Source organism: Otolemur garnettii, unplaced genomic scaffold (assembly GCF_000181295.1).
Source record: "Otolemur garnettii isolate 467f Iridium unplaced genomic scaffold, OtoGar3 scaffold00068, whole genome shotgun sequence".
NCBI classification, from domain to species: Eukaryota; Metazoa; Chordata; class Mammalia; order Primates; family Galagidae; genus Otolemur; species Otolemur garnettii.
Genome location: NW_003852463.1, coordinates 4,904,775 through 4,928,542, shown reverse-complemented (window position 1 = coordinate 4,928,542; position 23,768 = coordinate 4,904,775). Strand labels below are relative to the sequence as shown.

At 50.8% G+C, this 23,768-nt stretch overlaps 2 protein-coding genes across 2 annotated transcripts in view; both read left to right on the top strand.

The window, feature by feature from the left end:
• Window positions 1–8,328, top strand: part of VAX2 (ventral anterior homeobox 2) — a 35,904-nt gene extending 27,576 nt beyond the window's left edge. The window contains exon 3 of the mRNA XM_003793432.2: window positions 7,641–8,328. Coding sequence (XP_003793480.1) covers window positions 7,641–8,078 — 438 coding nt within the window. The 3' untranslated portion in view covers window positions 8,079–8,328. The remainder of the gene's footprint in view (window positions 1–7,640) is intronic.
• A 2,300-nt stretch (window positions 8,329–10,628) lies between these two features.
• The window catches only part of ATP6V1B1 (ATPase H+ transporting V1 subunit B1), a 23,567-nt gene continuing 10,427 nt past the window's right edge, over window positions 10,629–23,768 (top strand). Inside the window, exons 1-2 of the mRNA XM_003793431.1 lie at window positions 10,629–10,833; window positions 17,440–17,495. Of these exons, the coding sequence (XP_003793479.1) occupies window positions 10,716–10,833; window positions 17,440–17,495 (174 nt within the window). The 5' untranslated portion in view covers window positions 10,629–10,715. The remainder of the gene's footprint in view (window positions 10,834–17,439; window positions 17,496–23,768) is intronic.

Here is a 23,768-nt window from a genome sequence, read left to right as displayed (position 1 = left end):
GGTTGCTGTGAGCGTGATGCCATGGCACTCTACCCAGGGTGATAGCTTGAGGCTCCGTCTCAAAAAAAAAAAAATTTTTTAAATTAGCCAGGTACAGCTGCTACTCAGGAGACGGGAGGATAGCCTGAGCCCAGGCATTCCAGTCTGGGTGACAGACCAAGACACTCACTGTCTCCATTAAAAAAAAAAAAGAATGGAGGCTGGGCGTGCTAGCTCACACCTGTACTCCTAGCACTATGGAAGGTCAAGATGGGTGGCTTGTCTGAGCTCATCAGTTTGAGACTAGCCTCAGCGAGAGCAAGACCCCGTCTCTAAAAATAGCCAGGTGTTGTACTTGGCACCTGTAGTCCCAGCTACTTGGGAGGCTGAGGCAAGAGAAACACTTTAGCCCAAGAGTTTGAGGTTGCTGTGAGCTATAATGCCAGGGCACTCTACTGAGGGCAACATAGTGAGACTCTATCTCAAAAAAGAAAAAAGAAAAAGAATGACAAGCATTGAGAGGGAGATAAAATGGAGTAGCATAATAGAGACTAGGAATTCTTTTTTTTGAGATATAGCCTCAAGCTGTCGCCCTGGGTAGAGTGCTATGGCATCACAGCTCATAGCAACCTCCAACTCTTGGGCTCAAGTGAGTCTCCTGCCTCAGCCTCCCAAGTCGCTGGGATTATAGGCGCCCACCACAACGCCTGGCTATTTTTTGATTGCAGCCGTCATTGTTGTTTGGCGTGCCTGGGCTGAATTTGAACCCGCCAGCTCAGGTGTACGTGGCTGGCGCCTTAGCCACTTGAGCCACAGGCACTGAGCCTAGGATTTCTTTTACTGGGGTGTTCAGGAAAGGCCTCTTTGAGGAAATGACATCGACCTTAGGCCTGAATAATAGGGAAGAGATAGCCAGAAAAGGAACCAGATGTCAAGGCAGAGGGTAACCGTGAAGACCTGGAGGGCAGGAGGGCAGGAGGGCAGGGGAGCTGGCATAGAATGATCTAGAAGTATCAGAAGGCTGGTGTGGTTGGAGCTAGAAGGTAGTAGGGTAAGTACATAGGGCCAGATCATGTAGTGCTTAGAGAGCATGGTAATGGTTTGAAGGTTTGTAACATGAGAAGACTGGCGGTTTACAGAGGGCCAGGCTGCCCACCTTCTGGAGAAGGGCTCACGGGGGACAAGAGTGCATAGTCAAAGGCTTTGTCCTGGGTCAGTATTAGATCAAGTGGGGGTATTAGGAAGGATGGGGAGGGGGTTTTCTCTGATTTGAGTTACCTAAGGATCTTTGTCCAGGATCTCTTGAGGGAAAGGATAAGAGATTCCATCAGGTGTCCTCAGATAATGGATGGACTCCTAAAGAATTAAAAAAAGGAGGCACAATCTTTTTTTTTCTTTTTTTTGAGACAGTCTCAAGCTGTTCCCCTGGGTGCTATGGCTTCACTGCTCACAGCAACCTCCAACTCCTGGGCTCAAGCGAGTCTCCTGCCTCTGCCTCCCAAGTAGCTGGGACCACAGGCGCCCGCCATGATGCCCAGCTATTTTTTTGGTTGCAGCCATTATTGTTGTTTGGCAGGTCCGGGCTGGATTCGAACCCGCCACCTTAGGTGTATGTGGCTGGCACCTTAGCCGCTTGAGCCACAGGCACCAAGCCAGAGGCACAATCTTGTGGAAATCAATAACAGGAACCATGGTGTAGCCCAGGTTGGTAGGGCCTAGAAGCCAAAGGTTCTCTTAGACCGAAGGGCTTCAGCACCAGTTGCTCACAGGCCTTCGCCCCTGTGCTCCACTGAGTGCACAGCCTGCCCGGCATCTCTCTAAGTGTCTGCTTCCCTCTCCTCTCCTCTCCTCTCCTCTCCTCTGTTCTCCTCCCCTCCCCTTCCCTATCTTTCCCTCTCCTCTCCTCTCCTCTGCTCTCCTCTCCTCTGCTCTCCTCTCCTCCCCTCCCCTCCCTTCTCCTCTCTTCTCTCTTCCTTTCCCCTCCCCTCCCGTCCTCTCCTACCCCTTTTGTTGCTACCATCCAGCGTCTGTATCCTCTTCTCCAGCAAGACCCAGGCATGGTCCTAATTCAGGCAGAGAAAACATGGAGCTTACTCAGAAGTAAGCTCATTCCTAGCCTCTCCTTAATCTCTATGTGGCCAATTCAGCTGTTTTGCACATTTAAATCAGAAGCCCACTCACAGGACTGAGTGGGTAGAATGGTGAAGCTCTTTCCTCCACCCCACAGCACTGGCAGGGCTCTGCAGGATGAAGGGTCCACTGATGTAGGATCCATGAATGAGACAGAGTGCAGCAAACTTCTGTCCCTGGCCTTGCCCAGACACTGGCTGTGCAGTGGAAGCTGTGCCTGGCTGCCCCAGAGAGCAGCAGGGAGCCTTGGAGGGTGCTTCATCTTGCAACTCTCAGGAGAACCCTCTGCACACTCCTGTCCCTCCAAGTGGCATGCACTAAGGTCTCCTCTCCATGTCAGAGAATAGGGACAGCCCCACTTAGTTCAGTTCTCCTTAGTTTTAGAAACCTCCTGATATGCCTTGTCACCGTGCTTTTTTAAAAAAAGAAAATTCGGTGTTTGATTAAAGCAGTGTCTCCTAAGGCATGGTTTGTAGACCACCTGCATGTAGAACTCCCTGGGGTTCTCAGTACATGCAATACCTGTGCCACCCTTGACCCAGAGCTGCCAAATGAGATTTCTAGGGAAGACCCCACAACCTATCCATTTTTCCTTCCAGACGATGCTAATGCACAGTAATGTCTGAGAAACACTGGATTACAGAAAATGACCAAAATCTGACCAGCTGATGTGATCACCATGCCACTTAAAAGACTTCAATAGGCTCAGCACCCGTATATAGCTCAGTGGGTAGGGTGCCAGCCACATACACTGGAGCTGGCAGGTTCAAATCCAGCCCGGGCCTGCTAAGCAACAATGACATCTACAACCAAAAAATAGTCAGGCATTGTGGCAGGCACCTGTAGTCCCAGCTACTTGGGAGGCTGAGGCAAGAGAATCACTTAAGCCCAAGAATTTGAGGTTCTTGTGATGCCACAGCACTCTATCCAGGGCGACAGCTTAAGTCTCTGTCTTAAATAAATAAATAAATAACTTCACAGTCTGCCAGGGACTTTATTAAGTCCATGGCTGTTAGCCCATGGAGTCATCCCAAAAAACCTAGGAGGAGGCATTAGTATGAACCCCATTTTACTGATGGGGAAAGTGCGGCACTGAGAAGTTAAGCAACTTGCCTGAAGTAACCTGGCTAGTTAGAGGAACCAGAGCGGAATCCAGGGTTGTCTAATCTCAGCTCTTATGTACTATATTGTTTGTTTCTTTAAAATCACTTACTATAATGTAACGCTTACTAATGAGCCCATGCCGCACTGCTGGTATCTGACAGCCCTGTGCAACAAGACAGGGTTTTATTTATTTTTGTGTTTTCAGCACCCAGTAATGCCTGGCATGCACATGTATCAAATGCTTGATACTTGTGTGAGCAGGACATAGGAAAGAGGACATGGCTGCAGAGAGGGGGAAGGTGAGAGGCTGGCTTGGTACTCCTCTCCTGTGGCTGGCCTGGGGTATCTTCAAATGGAGGACAAACTACTGCATCCCAGTACTGACAGAATGACACTTAGCTTGAATAAAAGTCACTCCAGCCATTCAGCAATTGTCCTTAGCCTCATGCCCACCTCTGCCCCAGATGGCTTCTTATGGAACAGCAGAATAAATGGTGTCTTCCTGGTGCAGGTTACAAAAGCTAGAGTTATCCTAGACATGTGGGTACCACTCATCTCAGATTAAGTATTTGCCCATAGTCATAAGAAGCAGCCTTTAAAGGATGCCTTTCTAGTTCTGCCAGCCAAGTGAACAGCGTGTGCCTCCCCTGTTGTGTATCATGGGCTACAGAGTGGCCCAGCTAAAGGTCAGGGGTGAGGGGCAAGGGTGAAGTATTCACTGAGTTCCAGGGTATGAAGAGGCAGCCTGCAGGGAGGCCACACAGAGCACTGAGAAGACAAGAGAAGGGGGACACCCCAGGACATGCACTGGCTTCACCACCCTATGGGGTCAGCTAGGAATGCTTTCCTAAGAGAGATAAAGGACCAATAACTTTGGATTTAGCCCTGAGGTAGAACTGAAGTCTTCCTGGAGGAGGAGGAACAAGTTCAGAGGGCTCTGAGCCTGTGTCTCCTTCAGTTTGCCCCATGTTTGCTGGGCATTCCAACCCCCTAGAAGTTGTAGGTCTGATGGTGGGAGGCAGAGAGTTATGCCTTCTCACTCCCACCATAGATATGTTGATAGCACATTGGAATTGCCTACAGAGCTCTACAAAAATACTGATGCCTCTTCCCCTAGAGATGCTGATTTAAGGGGTGTGAGGTGGGGCCTGAGCATTGGCCCAGTAAGTCCAATATGCAGCCAAGGTTGGGAATTCCTGGCCTAACCTGTAGGTGCCCCTGCTCCGTCTGCCTCTGACTTCTCCTCTCCTTCGCTTCTGGGGCCCATGTTCTCAGGAGACTCCCAAACCCAACGCCAGCCCACACCCACCTCTCCTTGCTATACACAGAGCATCATGAAGATGGGATGAATGGCAGAACACCTCCTAAATGCTTTATCACTCCTCATCAGTCACCCATTGTTCCTGCCACTCCTTGTGCACCTAATTGCCTCTGTGTTCTGGGAGTGGGTTAGTGCAATCTTTACTAGACCCTCAGCTCCTTGAGGGCAGAAACTATCACATTTGTGTTCCTTCTCTAGTTCAGAGCTAAGAACAGAGAAAGTGAGCAATAAATAATAATAAAATAATAACTCACATTTTGTGTGGGCCAGGAACAATGCTGAGCCCCTTACATGCATTTTTTTTCTTACTCCACAATGGCTCAATTTTATTGTCCCCACTTTATTTATTTATTCTTTTAGAAATGGGATCTTTTGGCTCGGTGCCTATAGCTCAGCAGCTAGGGCGCCAGCCACATGCACCAGGGCTGACAGGTTCAAACCCAGCCTGGGCCTGCCAAACTACAATGACAACTACAACAACAACAACAAAAATAGCCTGGCATTGTGGCAGGCGGCTGTAATGCCAGCTACTTGGGAGGTTGAGGCAAGAGAATCGCTTAAGCCCAAGAGTTTGAGGTTGCTGTGAGCTGTGATGCCACAGCATCTACCAAGGGCGATATAGTGAGCTCTGTCTCAAAAATAAATAAAGGAAAGAAATGGGGTCTTTTTATGTTGCCCAGGCTGGCTTGATCTCCTAAGCTGAAGTGGTAAATACTCCCACACCAGCCTCCCTAGTAGGTGTGATTATAGGCATGTGCCCTGTCCCCATTTTAAAGTTGAGAAAGTGAGGCTCATTGGTGCCTAGAGGTGGTGCCTGGCCTATGGTCATAGGAGGGGAAGGTGTTAGCCTGGTGAAGAGGTCAGGAGGCTTCAATGCAGCAATGTGCACAGCCACAGTCCCCAAGGAGCTAGTGGGACCACCTCACTGAGCAGTCAGGTTCTAGGGGTGACAGAAAAGGGTTATCTTCTTCCCAGTCATAGATTTTAGGCAGTCTGGGCTCAATCTTCCTGGACCATCCCTTACTGATGGTAAGGCATCTTCTTCAAATGCCCCCTCTTCAGAGAGGCTATATTTGTTACTCCATTAATAAAAGTCACCCCCTCCTGCCCCACTTCCCATCCTGTCACCTTTCACTAAAGCAGTGCCCCCCAAGGTGTGGTATGTGGGCCAGTGCCAGCTGGCAAACTGTTCTCTATCCATGACAAGTACAGAAATGAAGAATAAGTATTAAGAAATGTATATAACAATCTTTCTGGTAAGTCATTTTAATTCAATTTTACAAAAATATTGGTCCATGACAAAATTGGAAACTTTAAAAAGTGGGCCCAAACATTTGAGAAACGCTGCTCAAAGCCCTTATTACCAACCAACAGACATGTGTGTTGGCTTTTATTTGTTGTTCCTCTGTCTCCTGCACGTGGTAAGGGTCTGCTTTGCTTTGTCCCTGCTGACTTCCCCAGCCTAGAGCAGCGCCTGGCATGTAGGAGGCACCCTATGCATATTTGCTGAGTGAATGAATAAATGAAGCAATCAACCTCAGGCAGATCTCCTAGCTTTCTGGCCACTTTTGGTTATCCAAGCTCAATAGAATCTCCTTTAAAACACTGAACTCACACCTGGCTTAAATTTCATCTTCTCTCCCAGCCCAGCCCTGCTTCCTTACTAAGAGAAGCCTTGATTCCCCAGTGGAGGGATCTGCACGGGAAGGACCCTGCCCACTCTTCCTACCTCCCAGGGCAGCCTGTGGAAGGGAGGGTGCTCCAACTCAGGCTCCTGCCCCCTTCCCAAGATTGGAGGGCAAGGTGGCATCAGGGGGCAGAGGTCTTTTTAAATGGGCACCTGGTCTTACCCTAGGCCCCATGCTTCAGAGGGCCCCACTTTGGCCCTCCTCTATTCATACTCCTCTTTATGGGATAAGGACTCAACAAAGCCAAGGGGTTGTGTTTGCCAGGAGCCTGTGCCCACCTTCTACATCTAGCCATCGCTCCCCAGGTGCCCAGGGTTTCAGCATTCCCTGCCAAATGGCCCTGAGCCCACTTTCAGCACCTGCCTTTCCCAAGTCAGTCCTTACAAGGGCAGACCACAGATATTACCTGGAACCCTACACTCAAGAAGCAGCCATGGGGGCCATTTGCAGAGTATCAACAGGCTAGGGTGGCCACACGCGTGTCAGTCAGAACCAGGGTGGGCTGTGAGCTGGAGGCTTCCATTTTTCTGCTTACCACAGCCCTGAAGATGTTAAGAGTTTGGACCTGAGGTAGTGAGACCTTTAAAGCATTGATTTCCTCACCTTGGAATCATCTGGTGAGCTTTAATAACTAGAGTTGGGTCCTAGTCATCCCCAATTTGAATTGATTGGACTGAGGGTAGGAATGAGTTAGGGGGTTAAAGCCCCCCAGATGGTTTCTGTGGGCACCAGGGTTGAGAGACACTGTTGTAGAGATAGCTGTTATGGTCCCAGTCAGAGGGCAAGGGGAGAGAGGAGGGTCTGCGCTAAGGAATGGGGTGGGGAGCTCTTGAGGGGTTCCCCCAATTTTCCGTGCAGGTAAATGAAGGTTCCATGGAAGAGGGAACGTAGGGAGAGGCCCCTGTGTAAGGGAGTAGAGCTGGTCTGTGCATGTGTGGTCTGGAGTGTTCTTGAGATGTCCATGGGATATGTGACCCAGATCTCGGCCCAGAGTCCTGAGCTGAGGTAGAGTTGGGAATCTCCAGCACACACACATGTGTGGCTGAGGCCATGAACTTGGCTGAGAGCAGAGGACGTGTGGGCCAAAATAGGATTTTAAGTATGTCCCAAACTCCACCCTCTGTCCGTTAACCCATGTCTCCATCCCAGGCCAGAGTCAGTGTTAGCAGCAGAGGGGCATCCATAATTTGGGGGACCAGGGTCCCTAATCAGCTCTTCCAGAGCAGGCTGATTGTGGGGAGACCTTAACAACTCTCTACTCTTCTTTCCCTCTCACTCCACCCTGTACCCCATTCCCACCCTCTCCACTACCTGCCCGGCCCCACACCATTCCTTTCCTTTCTCCTCTTCCCTGACCCCACTTTGCTTTGCCTGTCCCCTCTCCCTTCTCAAACCCTCTTCCCACCCTCTGCCCCAAGGTGAAGGTCTGGTTCCAGAATCGCCGCACCAAGCAGAAGAAAGACCAGAGCAGAGACCTGGAGAAGCGGGCGTCCTCCTCGGCTTCCGAGGCCTTCGCCACCTCTAACATTCTGCGGCTGCTGGAGCAGGGCCGGCTGCTCTCCGTGCCCAGGGCACCCAGCCTCCTGGCGCTGACCCCTGGCCTGCCAAGTCTACCTGCTGGCCACAGGGGCACCTCCTTGGGTGACCCCAGGAACTCCTCCCCACGCCTTCACCCGCTGCCCTCGGTCTCGGCGTCCCCTCCGCTGCCACCCCCTCTGCCAGCCGTCTGCTTTTCCTCAGCCCCGCTCCTGGACCTGCCTGCTGGTTATGAACTGGGCTCCTCGGCCTTCGAGCCCTACGGCTGGCTAGAGCGGAAAGTAGGCAGCGCCGGCAGCGCCAAGAAGGCTAACACTTAAGACTCCCATCCTGCGCGACACTGAGTCCCAAGCACAGCACCTTCCCAGTCTCCTGTGCCCCAGCGGACTGCGCTGAGCAGGCCCCGGAGAGGAGGGTGGCAGCCACATGCCCTCCCCACTGTTGCTAGCTCAGAGACTCGCGACCAGATGGCCTTGGTCCTGCAGTAGTGCGTGTGAGTGCAGCGTGTATGGTGTGTGCGCGCGCGCATGTGTGTCTCACGAATAAAAGGAACAATGACAAGAAGGGAAACAGCGTCCCTGCAGCACCTCCACTGGCCTCCACCCCTTCCTCTCCTCTCATCACTGGGAGGGAAAATGGGCCAGGCGTCAGGGGACCTCAAATGGGAGGGGCCACGAACTCTGTGCGGGGCAGCAGGCACCTGGCTTCCCCATCAGTAGGGCTGCCCGGATCCGTCCGCACCAACATGGCTTCTTTAGTTAAGTGTTGCCTTTTGTAAGCTCCTCTTTCAAACATAAAAATACTTGAGGGGGGAAACGTTGCCACCTTGAAGAGGATGAAAAATGAAGGTGAGACCAGGAACCAGAAAGAGGAAGAGAGGGCATCAATGGTAAACCCAGGCAAGACCACACATGTTTAGAGAGGGCCTACTCGTCACAAACACCGCAACATGAAGCCCTTTAAAAAAAAATTGTTGTTGTTTTGCTCAAGACATTTTTATTTAACTTTTTATTTTGCAATAATTGTAGATTTCTAGGAAGTTACAGAGATAGGACAAAAAAACCCCTGTGCAGCTTTTTTTTTTTTTTTAAAGATAGCATCTCCCTCATGCTGCCCGAGCTAGAGTGCAGTGGCATCATCACAGGTCAAAGCAACCCCAAACTCCTGGGCTCAGGTGATCTTCTTGCTTCAGCCTGAGTCAACAGGATTGTGCCAAGACACCAGCTTGCTTGATGCTTGCTTGCTTGCTTGCTTGCTTGCTTCCTAGTTGCTTTCTCTGTTGCTCAGGCTGGTCTTCAACACCTGGCTTCAAGTGATCTGCCTGCCTTGGCCTCCCAAAGTACTACAATTACAGGTGTGGGCCACCACACCTGGCCTTCCATGTATCCATAACTCTATTTCCCCCAGAATTGCATCTAACTTATAGTTAGTATAATATCAGAACCAGGATATTGACATCAGTACTGTGTGTGAATTGTTCCATGTCATTTCATCATCTGTGTAGATTCATGGAACCACCACCACAGTCAAGATGCAGAACTATTCATCACCACTAAGATCTCCCTTGTGCTGCCCCTTTATGGTCACATCTATCCCCTGCTCCCAACAGGAGAGTTCTTTGAAAGAATAGGAATTGTGAGAGAGGGACCAGAGACACGCAATGGGTCCTCGGGTTGAAAGATTTAGGCGGACTATGTGGGCAGAGAAGACAAGCAAAATCTGCTCCAGTCTGCTGTGAGAAACTATTGTTTTGGTTTAAACCAGTAGCTATTGCTTTGGTTTAAAATTGGCTGCCCTAAGTCACCCAGAGTGAGTGCTGGGGGACAGGGATCCCTAGACAACTACACTCCAGCCTTTCCCTCTGCTGGGGTGGCATAGTGTAGGGAGGAGCTCAGAAATGGGGGAAATCCTGAGTCTGGAATGAGACATGGGAGCAGCCAGGGACCAGGGAAGACCTTGGGTTGGGCAGCTCTAGCTGCCACCCAGTGTCCACCCTGCCTTGTCCAGCAGCCCTGTGCCAGACTCCACTGGCCAGGAGAAAGCACAACTCCTTTAGCCACCTGACATGAAGGGGGTTCCAGGAAGAAGAGGTGATGGACCCAGCTGGATTTATACATGTAATACCTGGAGCTTCACTTGTACCTTCTCCCATGGGTTGAAAAGGTCAGGGCAGGTCTGCCCTATGTGACCTTGTTAGGAGACCAATCCTGGTTCTCAAGAAGCTTTCAATAGAAAGGTTTAAGGAGACCCAGGTCTGATGGAGGAGACATAGGCTCAGCGTTTTGGGGGCTCACAGCCTTGTGGCAGGGGCAAGAGAGGCCTCCCCTGAAGGGCATGACATAGGAAAGGAACCAGATGTGTGGGGATTCCTGGGTGCTAGAGAATCCAGGAAAGGCTTCCTGTAGGAGGTGGCACTGAATTTGGCCAGGAAATGGTTCTTTATAGATGTTAAAAAAGATGATGATGGAATTACATGGGGAAAGAAGTACCCAGATATAGTCAGGGCAAAGGTGAGGGCAGATTGAGAGGACAGTGAGGAGAAGGTAGGCTGCCAGAAACTGGGTGTGGGGCAGACACCAGAAAGAGTTGTGGTGAGGGGCAGAGGTAGGACTGAGAGCATCTGAAATTCCACAGGGAGGAAGTGAATTGCCTGGGGCAGGGGAACAGCCAAGCACAGCAGTTGAAGAAAGCTAGCCTTCCCCTCTGCCACTCCCAGGTGGCTGGGCCCCTCCCAGATCTGGAAAGCCTGGGTGTGGGGGAAAAACTTCTCAGCTAAAGCTCTGGGTTTGCTGTTTACAGTCAACCCAGAGGAGGAGAAAAGGAAGTGGGAGGAGAGGGGAGGGGCAGGTGGTGGCAGAGGCAGGCTGGGCAGCTCTCTCCAGCTCCAGCTGGGCTGAAGAAGTCTTAGAGCTGCCACTACCAGGCTCAGGCAGTTGTCTCCCAGACCATCCTGCACCATGGCCATGGAGGTAGACAGTGGGCCTGGGAGACTCCCCAGCAGTGGCTGCAACCTGGGCTCAGACCGAGAGCACATGCAGGCAGTCACCCGAAACTATATCACCCATCCCCGTGTCAGTGAGTATGACACCCTGCATGGGTAAGGTCAGGGTGGGGAACCGGGGTGGCTGCTGGGTCTCCAGCCCTTGCTTCTTGCCTTAGATAAAGACGGGGACCTGAGACCTGGGGAGACCAAGACCTATCTCCAGTGGAGTGATATAGTGGAGCCACCAGGACAAGGGGCCATCTCTGTAGGATAAAGGAGGGAGATCCCCAACCCAGGCTACCCCATAGGAGAGGGCTGTTATCACCTCGACCTAGTTCTAACACCCCAAGTCCAGAGAGAGCTCCTCGGTGCCTCTGTGTGTGTGTGAACGTGCTCCTGTGTAAACGTGTGTGTTGAGGAATGTGCACCAGAACACTTAGCATGAGGAAGTGCATGGGCAGGTGTACTTGGAGTGACATGCTTGGCAGTGTAGAGTAGGTGAGTGTGGCTCAACATGAAGAAACAGGTGCCTCTGTGTGTGATGTCACTGGCTGTGTGTGTCTGTGTGTGTGCATGTGTGCTCTCTGGAGAGCACATGTGAATGTCTTGGCAATGTCACAGGTCTAAGTGTGATAGTGTGTGTATGTACAATTGGGGTGAGGGCAGTGTTCAGGTGGGGTGAGGGCAGTGTCCAGGCATAGGTGTACTCTGATCTGTTTTAGAGTGGGGCGGCCCTGTGTGTGGCTCCTATGCCTGTCCTGTAGAGTTTGGCCAAATCCAGACGGAGGCAAAGCCCAGAGGAGTAAAGAGACCCCTCATCTCCTTGTCCAAGGTCACTCTCACTGGGTCAGTGAATTCTCAGACAGGCCAGCTCACTGGAGTAAACCAGTCTGGCCACTGGCAGCTAAGCAGAGCCAGCATATGTGTGGGCTGAGAGGAGGTGAGCCTGACACAGCCACTCTGCCTCCCTCTGTCCTCCCGTGGCTGTCCAGGCCAGCAGAGGAGATGGAATAAACGGAGCAAGCTGGCAGCTGAGGGCTGAGATCCAGGGATCAGGCACAGGCGCTGGACCCTGAGGCCTGGGGCACCTCCTGAGGCCTGAGGCAGGTGCTGAGGTGGAGTACATTCCATCAGGGAGAATGGTGAGAATGGGGTGGGGTCAGATTTCTCAAGCAGGCCCTGCAGGCCCTGCCCCATGGTGGGAGGTCCAGACTCTCCTGGGGTCACTCACTGTGACCCAGAAATATTCAGTGGATAGGCCTCCCCATTGGGTCCTGAGACCAGGCTCCCCACTGACCCCCAACTGTGGGCTCAAGAGAGGTGCCAGGAGCTGACTAGGGTGTAGGATCTGGACCTTCTGCTTTCCTTCACCCTGGAATCTGCCCTCCCAGGGACCATGTAGGTACAATCTTACCCCAACACTGCTGCTCTGCCTCCTCCTCCTTCCCTTTCTCTGGCCAGGACAACCCAGTCCTGGAGCTGCCTCTAGCCAGTTCCCTTCCAACCAGCTCCTTATTTACAATCAACATGTCCTTAGCACAATGGAAAATACTAGTGGGGGGAGGCAGGCAGTGTCCACCACATTTGCCTTCTGTGAGCATGGGTCTGATGGCTGACCCAGAGCAAAGGTCATCTAGTGCAGGGAGCCCCTTAGGCCTCACTCCCACCAATGCCTTTGTTTTAGCCACATACCAGACCTCCTCAGGGATGTACCCAGGGCCTAGCCCAGCCCAGCACCAACACTCTGCCACCCACAGGAGCCCACTTCACCTTCTGTGTCTCTCCTATTGCCCCCCTTCCCCCTCAGGTGCTGGGGCCTCTCCCTGGGAGCAGAGACAGGCACAGAACCAGCAATGTCTGGACTGCACACTTAGTAGGCTGGAGGCAGGACTGCTGTGTCCTTCTCTGTCCTCCTCCGAAGCCTGGCCCTCCCCTGAGACTCTAAGCACTCTTAGGCAGGAGAGCTTTGCAGAGACAGAAGAGGAGAGCTGGGGGTGCTAGATGGCCAGGAGGCACCAGGGCTAGTTTGGCTTTGGGAGGAGGTGAGCCCAGGGAGCTTGAATAAGTCTTCCTTTCCTGGAAAAGGGGGACTAACAGGTCTGGGCCTTTAAAGGTGTGATTTCATCTGCTGAGAGAGGACTGGCCAGAAAGTAGAAGGCAGGGCCAGGACATATGGCTCCAGCCTGTAATCCCAGCACTCTGAGAGGCAAAAGGATTGCTTGAGGTCAATAGATCGGCCAAAGCAAGAATGAGACCTGTCTCTACTAAAAAATAGAAAAAATCATCTGGGCATAGTTGAGTGACCTGTAGTCCCAGCTACTTGGGGAGGCAAAGGCAGGAGGATCGCTTGAGTGCAGCAGGATTTTGAGGCTGCAGTGAGTTGTGATGATGCCACAGCACTCTTTGTTGCCCCTGAACTCTAACCAAGGGTCAGAGTGAGACTCTTTCTCCAAAAATAAAAAAAAAAAAAAGAAAAGAAAAGAAAAGAAAGAAAGAAAAGAAAGGAGGAGGCAGTGGGTAGAATGAGGATGGGGAGTGAAACCCCAGGAATATCCACCCTGGGGAAAAAAGAGCCCCTTTGCCTCCCAGGGAGCCAGAGTACTTCCCAAGGTTCCTGGGGAAGAGGTGGCCTAGAGATCTGTTCTTGTAGGGCTAGGCAGGGGTGGAGGGATGTCCAGCATAAGACAGGTTAGGAAGGACAGGTTGGCATCCTGGTTGGAGAGACAGAGCCAGGGCACATCGGCCAGGGGCTTGGGCACCACATCACTGGTTTTGCTGTTTCCTCAGTTTCCTCAACTCAAAGGCGAAGGAGTTATACTGGGAGAGTCCGACCAGCTGGGTCTTGGCTGATTCTAAGAGCCCTCAGCTTCCAACCCCTGCCCTCCCTTCCCTAATCCCTAAGGTGGGATCAGGGAGGAGGTGCAGGACCTGCTGCCCTTGGCTTGCCCCCACCCTGGCCTCACGCATGGGCGCCTGTCTCAGCCCGCTCCCAGGACGCTGCAGGTGTGGCTGGGCCGCGCTAATTAGTGGGCCGCGCGGAAGCCCCGCTGAGCCTTTGACAGGGAAGGCGGTAGAGAGGTGGGGGCAGGGAGGCGCTCCACCAGCCAGCAGTCCAAAGTGCAACCCAAAGTGTCAGCTAGGACAATGGAGGGGGTGGATAAAGCAGCTGGAGGGAATGTCTGCAAAGTCTCTGGAAGGCCTCTTTGAGGAGGGCCCCTAAGGTCGCCTGATCCAGCCCTCTGCCTTCCCTCTCTAGGGTCAAGGGGTGCCTCCCAGGGTTGGGTAGTGGCCACAATCCCTGAGTGCCACAGGATACTGTCCTGATTTCTGATGTGCCATAGGCAAAATTGGCCCACTTTCTGGGCCATGCAACAGACACACGCAGAGTTGGGGGTATATAAACAAAAGACCTACCTTCCAGTCAAGGACACCTTTGTGGCTTAGCCACCATGTTGGCTGTGCCCAAACCCAAAAGCCTCTAGAAAAAGATCTGGTCTGGTCTGACAGGGGAGGCAGAGCCCTAGTCTGAGGGGAGAGACAATGTGTTTAGGGTTCCAGTCTGTAATGCTGTGGGCCTTCGGAGGGGAGAGGACCTGAGGGTGGCAGCAGCCAGTCTAGGGCAGAGCCTTGAAAGTTATGAATAGTCCAGTACTGAACAGAGCAGCCTGTAAGTGGATTACTGGCGATGCAGGCTCCAGGGTGTGAAGCCATGTATTCATTCAGCAACTCTGTATGAAGCCCACTGAGAGCCAGGAAGTCTGGGAAGGCAGTTTACAGATGAGGCTGGTGTGCTCAGATAGGGGGTTAGAGACCTCTTGCTGGCCACCTGGTGGTCTGGGGGAGGCAGCTCCCTCCCACTGGGGCCTGCAGCTGCCAGCATTTTGCAGCAGCCCCTGGGCTCCTTCTAGACCAGCCTTGTGGTGGTGGGGGATCCTCTAATCCTCCATCCATCCTCTACCCCTCACCCCCACTCCACAGAGTTGCTGGATGTCAGGGTTAATGGGAATTTCACAAGCAAGGGCTATTAAGGTGAGGGAAGCCGGCTGTGAAGGAGGGAGGAAGTTGAAAGACTTGTCTCTGGGATTGGAATTGTCTCCAAATTAGAAATGATTCCCAGGGGCTTTCTGGCCCTTGGGGGGGGCCCCTTGCTTCCCACACCCACACCTCCCTACCAGGCCCACCCACCATGCATCTTTTTATCCCAGTTCACTGCTTTCTCCCCCCATCTCTGCCCTTTTGGGAGGTGTGTTATTTTCTCTATGGGGACCACAAGATGCCAGCTCTTCCCTAGGCTTATCAAAATGAGGTCTCTCCCCACCCACCTCTCATCTCCCTGTTTACACAATCCATTTCTTTCTCTCTGCTTCTCCTTCCTTCTGCTGGGCTCACCTGCTCCACTTTGCTCCACACAATTCAGACAGTTCCATGGAGGCACCATGTGAACAGGTGTGTGTGTGTGGGGGGCACTGTTTGGAGTTTTTTTTTGTTTGTTTTTTGTTTTTTTTTTAATACAGAGTCTCACTTTGCCTCCCTTGGTAGAGTGCTATGGCATCACAGCTCATAGCAAGCTCAGACTCCTGGGCTCAAGTGATTCTCTTGCCTCAGCCTCCTGAGTAGCAGGGACTACAGGTACCCACCGCCCTTCTCTCTGTCGTCCAAGAGCACCTGGTCTGGTTCTCGTGCCCATGCTCACTCGCCCATCCTGATCTTTCCCTTCTTAGGACCCACTGCAGTGTGTAACTGTACTAGTGCCCTTTATCCCTTCTTTTAGATTGTTGGCTCCATGTTTTGTTTGTCATCTTCATTTGCCTAGCCCTGTACACAGAAAGTGTTAAGTAGATGGAAGAAAGGACAGGAGGAGGGAAGGAGGAAGCAGATGATATAGGGAAAGAGACTGAGAAACACAGAGCCAGGCCAAGCCTTAGGACCTCCAGCATCTCAAGGCCTAATCCAGAGAGAAGTCTTCAAAGGAAGCCTCGCACATCCCCAGAGGGGAAGCTAAACAGGATGGGGAGGTGCCCAGGTGTCAGAGGACAGGGTGCCCAGGCTCTGGATTTAGCAATCTGGAGGCCAACAGTGGTCTGGAGAGAAGGTAGGCCACGGGAGCCATAGCAGAGTGAGTGGAGGAGAGGGGGGAGGTGGGGAAGGGAAGTGAGCAAGTGGAGACCATGCTTGTGAGGGGGTCTGTGCTCCAGGAGCTGGAGAAGGCTGGGCCTGAGAGAATGTTTTTTTAAGACTGAGACACTATGGATTCTTGATGGGAAGACTACAGAGAGAGAAAGGAGGGGAGAGAGAGAGAGGAGAGAGGCTCTGGCCCTTCACCCCATTGAGAAGTCATCTCCAGGGCCTGCTTTCTCATGCAGGGGAAGGACCCATCTATGATGGAAGGTAGGACACCTCCTTCATGGGTGTAGGGAGGGAGAGGAGGGCAGAGAGTTCAGAGAGTCCTGCTCTGGGACTTACCTGCTTGAGCTCCTGGATCTTCTAAAGGTCCTTGGAGGATCCTTATAAAGATCTGTGTAAGAATCACCTTTCAGGCCTGAGTCCTGATGAAAGGAGCTTAGATTAGATAAAAATAAGGGGTTTGACCTCAGACACCCAGACTGGGGAGGGAGAGGCTTTGATTTCCCTTTGGCTTGGCATGGTGTGGATGGTGCTTGCCTGCAAGTTTGAAGCTAAGAGAGCCTAGCTGTGTAGTCTGAGGAGAAACTCTACCCAGAGTGTACTGTGTGGCCCTGGGCAAGGCTTCATGCTCTGGACCCTTTTTTCCTCAGCTGTGAAAAGAGGGGTTAGACTACCCTCTGAGGTCCTGCTAGCCTGGAAGTAACCAGTAACCTCACAGACATCCATCCATCCTGCCTTGCCCAGTGCTTTCATCTCAGGTGTCTCAAAGAATCCCAGAGAAGAGCTATGGCATCCCAGGACTGTGGGCAAGGGACTGCCCCAGGGTCCCTCAGCAGGCCCCTAGCAGAACCAGGAGGAGCCTATGGCTTCTTCCATCAGAGCCCCTGGCACTGGGGTTAGGAAATAATTCCTGGTGTTTAACCTAATCTCCGCGTGCCCCCCTACCGTGAGCTAAGCTCAATTTCCTGTTTGTGGGTCTTCAGCTGCTAGGTCTTTGGACCTAGCTTCTTCCTCCTCACCCCTCTGCTCCCTCCCCTCCCTCACTGAGCACCCAGTGAGCCAGAGGGGTTCAGCATCCCCGCTGGCAGGGTCTCACCAGGGCTTTGTGGTGAGAGCAGAGTCCCTGTTTGCTTTTCTTACTAACGGCCGGCAAAGCCCTGCTCAATCAGTGTGGGGTGAGTGGAGGGAAACGTGGTCCTGGTAAGGGGCAGAAGAGGGCACTTCTCTGCCACAGCTGGGGGCCAGAAGCTTTTGGAAAATGCTGTGAGTCAGAGAGGAGGGAGTGGGTGAGGTGGGGGTTGAGGCCAGAGGGGAAGCCCCATCAAGGATGAGAAAGGCCTCTTCTCTCTGCCTGGCCCTCCCCCAGCCTCCTGCAGGTGTCCGAGCAGCAGGGGGCCCGCAGGCAGGGGCATGACCCTCACAGCAATGGTGGCTGGCCCTGTCACAGCTAATGGCCTTGATGGCTGAGGTTGGGCAGAGGAGGAGGTGGGGGGGTTGCAGAGGGAGGGGAGGGGGGATACCTCTGTGGAGGAGTTCTGGGGGAGACCCTCACTCACTCCCTGCCCCTCCCCCAGCTTACAGGACCGTATGCAGCGTCAATGGGCCCCTGGTGGTGCTGGACCAGGTCAAGGTGAGACTCTCCTGCTGCTTCCCTGGCACTAAAGCCAAATCCCAAGGCTCTGGTCATCCTCCCACTTTCCCCCACTCTTCTATACCCCCCATAGGATTCTTTCTAAATTGCCCTTTCCCAAGATGGCCCCAGGGACCGGCTAACAGCTGCACCCACACCCACATCCTCTTTCCCCAGCTGTCTCCTCAGCTACCCAAGGTTTCTCCTTCCTGACTTTTCAGTGGGGGCCCCCAAACCATAAAAACTCCACAAAGACCCAGCTCCAGCCTTGGGAAGCCTGCCTCTACCACTAGTGAGTTGTCCTGCCTCCATCTGTCCATCAGCAGAATGGCACCTAGCTGCCTTAAGGGCTGGACTCTCCCCATCTGCATCTTTTACGGAGTCTCCTTCTAAAGGGGAAGAGGAAGAGGCAGCAGGTTCATGCCAGCTAACATTTTTAGGGGTCTTGATGGTTTCCCAAGTCTTGGAATGTCTCAGAATGAGCAACCTGGGTAGGAAGGGAAGGGGGAGCATAGAAGGTAAATCACCAGTGAGCTATTTCACATCCCTTAAGGATCTATAGGAACATGGCCAACAATGGCAGTATTTTGAGTCCTGGGGTTGGGAATGAGTGATAAAGTCTCCTGCCAAAGTACAAGATCACTCTGGTCCTCCTTTCACTGTCCTCCCTGCCACCTCCCACCCCAACTCCTGGTTGTGCAAACTGAAAGTCTGGTTCCACCATCCTTGACCCCTCGTCTGCCTGTGTCCATGTTCTATGTCTCTCTGCCACCCCCACGGCTACTGTATTATGGCCATGGCCCCAGGGCTCCCAGCCTGGTAACCCCCATCTTCTCCACCCTGCAGTGCCCCCTGCTTCACCTTCACTTAGGGCTCTCAGTGCCTTCTCCTCACAGGCCCTTTCCCTGTGGGTTCCTGCACACTATCCACTCACTCTCCTCAGTTGGAAACCCACACAGTCCCTGCATGCAGCTGCCATTTGTCTCTGGGTAATATATGTTTATTAACAAACTAAATAACAAGCTCTCACTGCCAGTTAATAAACTGACATAATTTAATTTAAAAGTAATTATGAACACAAATAATATTTGGAGATGTCTGCTACAACTGAAATGTGATATGAGGACATCTTTGATTTCTGTCAGTGATGGAATCACAGGTAGTATGATACTGCAAATTGTACTGTGGCTTGTTACCTACCCTCAGAATTGGAGGGAATACTAAATTTTGGTAAAGGTTCATAGGACTGGGCAAGGTGGCTCATGCTTGTAATCCTAGCACTCTGAGAGGCCAAGGCAGGTGGACTGCTTGAGCTCAGGAGTTCAAGACCAGCCAGAGCAAGAGGAAGACTTCATCTCCACCAAAAATAGAGAACTAGCTGGCTGTTGTGGCTGGCATCTGTACTTCCACCTACTCAGGAGGCTGAGGCAAGAGGATCACTTGAGCCTAATAGTTTGAGGTTGCTGTGAGCTATGATGCCATGGCACTCTCCCAGGGTGACAAAGTGAGACTTGTCTCAAAAAAAAAAAAAGTTCATGAATATAAAAATGTGATTTGCCCATCCAAAATGTCTCTGGACTCAGATGGGCTAGACAAACCCTCTCACCATTAGTTGGAGGCCCTCTCAAGTGTAGACTATATGGAAAGGAATGACAAAGGTTGTGGACTTGTGTCTGTGATAATAATCCTTTAAGTTAACATATAATAATTGTACATATTTATAGGGAACATAGTGATGTTTTGATATATATATATAGTGATCATATCAGGGTAATTGGCATATCCATCTTCTCAAACATTTACCATTTCTTTGTGTTGAGAGCACTCAATATCCTCCTCCTAGCTAGTAATATTTGAAACCATGTATTACTATTAACTATAATCATCCTACAGTGGGATAGGAATAACTAGAACTTATTTTTCCCAACTAGCTGGAATTCTGTGCATGTACTTTTCCCTCTGTCTCCTGGTCTACCCTTCCTGAGTCCCTCCCTCCAACTCCTCCCCAGGCTAACTGAGAGACTCCCTGAGCATGGAGCCTATCTTCTCTACTTTTTGTGGTCTAATTTGCAGCATCCACCCAGGCATTTGGTCTGTCTCTGGCCTTATCTCCTCCTTGCTCCCTCCCCTACATATACCCTGTGCCTCCCTATTGGCTGTAGACTATATTCTATTAATTCTTAGCTCCAGGAACCCGACGTAGCACTTCTACTGAATACCCAGACTATAGCAGGTGCTTGGTATAGGTTTGTTCAAAGGAAGGGTAAGTAAATTAATGAGATGAATGAATGAATGTTAGCATGAATACATATGGACCTGTCAAAACTGAGCCAACCATATTAAAGACATCTGACCCACTCACTGCTAGGAAAGAGAGTTATGTTCATGTGGCCAGTATTGTTCACCGATATCAGGGATGCCCCCAGAGGAAGTGTGGCTGAGTAATTAAGTGTGGTACCCTAGGGCTGGAGAGTCTGATGAGGCAGACATCTTGAGTTTTAAGCTCCATCCCATTTTTTCTGCTAGCTGTCAATCCTAAATCAACAGCCTAGCCAAGCTGGGAACTTGTTAGAAATATAAATTCTTGAACTCAACCTCAGACTGATAGAATCGGCAACTCCAGGGGTAGAGCCCAGAAGTCTGTTCTCACAACCTGTCTAGGGGACCTAATGCTCCCTGAAGTTTGAGAAGCACTGTAATAGCATTGTACATCCCAGTTTCCTCATCTATTGAATGAGAATGGGGTTGTTGTGAGAGTCATGTCAGACGACTATATTATGTTATTCTCCCCTGAGAGCAGTCAGCAGTGGCTCTTCCTGGACTGCAATAGTGCTAATAAGCCTGATTAAACAAGGCTTATTGCCATCTCCTGCCATCTCCTGCCCCACCACACTCCCTGTCATTCTATGTGGGCCCCAGTGTGGCATGAAGAGTCAGTACCTATGCAGGTATTTTCTCAACTGTAAAATGGAGCTGAACTAGGAAACTAGAACCTGATCCCAGGACCTATGGTTCTGTGATTACTGGATGCAGCTGTAACTCTGGCAGAGCAACATAGTTGGTGGTAAAGGCATCCGGAGAACCCTGGGCTTGCGGAGGAAGAAAAGCAATTGGTGGTTTATAATCTTATAAATTCAAGAAGAGAAGCACCTCTTTTCCTCTCCAAATCCTCACACCTTCCCCCTTCAGAGTTGCTCTGGCAAAATGCCCCAATTCTGTTTCTACAACGCCACCTTCCGCCTACAATGAATCACACAGGCGTTTACTCCCTGCTGCCATCCTTCTTAAATGGAAAAACATTTTGAGGAAGAATTTTGTATAGATCATAGGTTCTTTAGCCCAGGGAATAAGGACCTTGAAATTGTGCAAATCTTTGAAGATGTATATGGACGTTCATTCCTGTGCATTTTTCTGGAGGAAGTTTCTACAGTTTCATCTGATTTTCCAGAGTTTATGACCTAGAAAAGGCTAAATCTCTGATTTGTAGAACTTGAACATGTATCAGAATCCTCTGAAGGGCTTGTTAACACTCAGATTACTGGGCACCAAGAATTTGCACTTCTAACAAGTCCACAGGTGATGCTGATGCTGCTGGTCTAGGGCCTACACTTGGAGAACTTCTGCTGCAGGGGATCTTCCAACTCCTATATTCTTTGATTCAAATTGGTCCTTATTGGAGAGTTGGAGTAAGCACTCATCCACCAGACTCGATTCCAAATGTCTGTGGCTGCTTTTGAAAGAATATGAATCAACTCTGAAGATGATTTCCAAAGAGGAGTTCCCACACTGCTCTGGACATTCGTTGTCAGCAGGAGAGAGACTTTAGAGGTCAGCACCCCCTTGCACAAGTCCTGGAAGGCTTGCTAAGACCTTCCCAGTCCTCCATGTGTACACAGCAGCTCCCTGTGCCTGGCCCCCTGCTAGCGGAGAACTCAGCTCAATCTCCAGCACCGGGATAGTTTGCACTGAATCACCCCGCTTCCTGCAATCCTTCCAGTAAGCAACAGTGAGAGTCGACAGAGTCATATTTGCTCAAGAGGTGGCTGAGAAACAGGACCTGTAGAGCACATTGGAATTCTCTTCCTGCACCCTCTGCCCTAACTGGCCATGAGACCCTCCGTCACCAACAATCAGTCAACACACACAGCGTTCTCCTCCTAACAGACCCCAAACTCTACACACTCCCTGCCTGAGTGTGAGGGCCTGACAGTTCTTCCCCATGTCTGACCGTCATCTCTGCTGCTTAAAGTTCATTTTCTCTGATTTCATCTTTGGGGGACACACCACGCACACTCTCCTCTTCACTCCCCTTGCCCCTCCCACCCTCCCTCAGAATAAAACCCGCATAAAAACGGCCACTTTTTATAACCCCACTGTGTGATTTCCTTTGGGCCCACTCTGGCCTGTGCTCCGTCCAGCAGTTATTCTTACGAGGTTAAAAAGCCCACTATCATCCCCAGTGAGGTGACGAACATTAAGACAGTTGCCACTTCAGACAGAGACAAGTTGGCATGGAGCGGGCGAGGAAAAGGAGCCAGGGCTTGGCCTGAACGCGGTTCCCAGGCGCTGGCTGTCCTTGCTCTTGAGCTCCCTCTGGTGGTTTAGAACCCGAGACGCCTGGGCGTTCGCAGCCCTCCTGAGCATTCTTCTTGGGCAGGCCTTCTATGGAGGCCCCCTCCCCGCTTCCCTCCACCCGGCCCCGGCAAGGCCTGGAGGGGTGGTTTCGAGAAAGAAGAGGGTCACCTTTCCAGCATCTTCTTCACAGGACAGGCAGGGACCCGAGCTAGAGCTTCTTTCAGTGACTGTTAGAGCTACAAACCTAGTCTTATATTCAACCCCAGCAGGTGTGTTCTGGGGAGTGGCCCCTACCCTGGTCACACTTTGCTGGGAAATTGGGCCATCTGCCCTTCCCCTAGGTCCCTAAAGTCACTAGTTTGTAGCCAGCAGGTAATAGTAATGATGTCAATAACCACCTGCACTATCCTTGAACATGTCCCTAAATGGTATTACATTTTAATTACAAAAATAATACATGTGTCTTATATCATAACTTGGGGAAACAAAGACAATGTTAACTACTGCCCGCCCCCCCAGCCACTTTACTCCCAGCCCCCTCTGAGAAAACCAGTGTAAAGACCCTGCTGTGTATGCTCAAACACCAGCAAATATAGACGTTAGAGTTTGTCTCAGTCTCTCTCTCTTTTTTTTTTTTTTTTTTCCTTTGAGGCAGAGTCTCACTATATCACCCACGGTAGAGTGCCCTGGCATCACAATTCACAGTAGCCTCGAACTCTTGAGTTTAAGCGATTCTCTCACCTCAGCCTCCCAAGTAGCTGGGACTACAGGCACCTGCCACAACACCTGGCTATTTTGTCGTCGTTGTTTGGCAGGCCTCGGCTGGATTCAAACCCACCAGCCCCAGTGCATATGGCTGGTGCCCTAGCCGCTGAGCTACAGGCACTGAGCCAGGTCTGTTAATATTTTGTTAGGATTTGTGCATCCATGTTCATGAATAAGATGGCCTGCAATTTTCCCATGATTTTTAAAATTCTGGTATCAAGATTATGCTTGCCTCATAAAATGAGTTAAATACAGTACCTTTTCTTCCAGTTTTTGAAGAGCTTAAGTTTCAAATTATTCCTTGATTGTTAGAACTCACTGGACTTTTTTTCACGGGAAACTTTAAACTATTCAATATCTTAAAGATTATAAGATTATTCTGGCTTTCTTTTGTGTGTGTAAGTGTTGTTCTTGGTCTTGGTTTGAGTCATATTCTTCTAAGACTTTATTCATTTCATCTAAGCTCAACTTTTTTTTTTTTTAAGAAGTATTCCCTGTGCAAGAAATACACCGCATTTTTTTTTTTTTTGAGACTCTGTCACCCTTGGTAGAGTGTTGTGGTGTCACAGCTCACAGCAACCTCCAGCTCTTGGGCTTAGGAAATTCTCTTGCCTCAGCCTCCCAAGTAACTTGGACTACTGGTGCCTGCCACAATGCCCAGCTATTTTTTGTTGCAATTTGGGCAGGGCCAGTTCAAACCTGCCACCCTCCATATATAGGGCCGGGCCCTACTCACTGAGCCATAGGTGCCACCCCTAAGTTCACCTTTTTGATGCAGGGTTGTCATAATGTTTGTATGTAATATAAAATAGCATGCAATTCAAAGTCTATTATAAGTCTGTCTAATTGAGACTTTTTTATTCCAATACTAATGTATTCCTGCCTTTTCTTTCTTCTTTTTTTTTTTTTTTTTTTGAGACAGAGCCTCAAGCT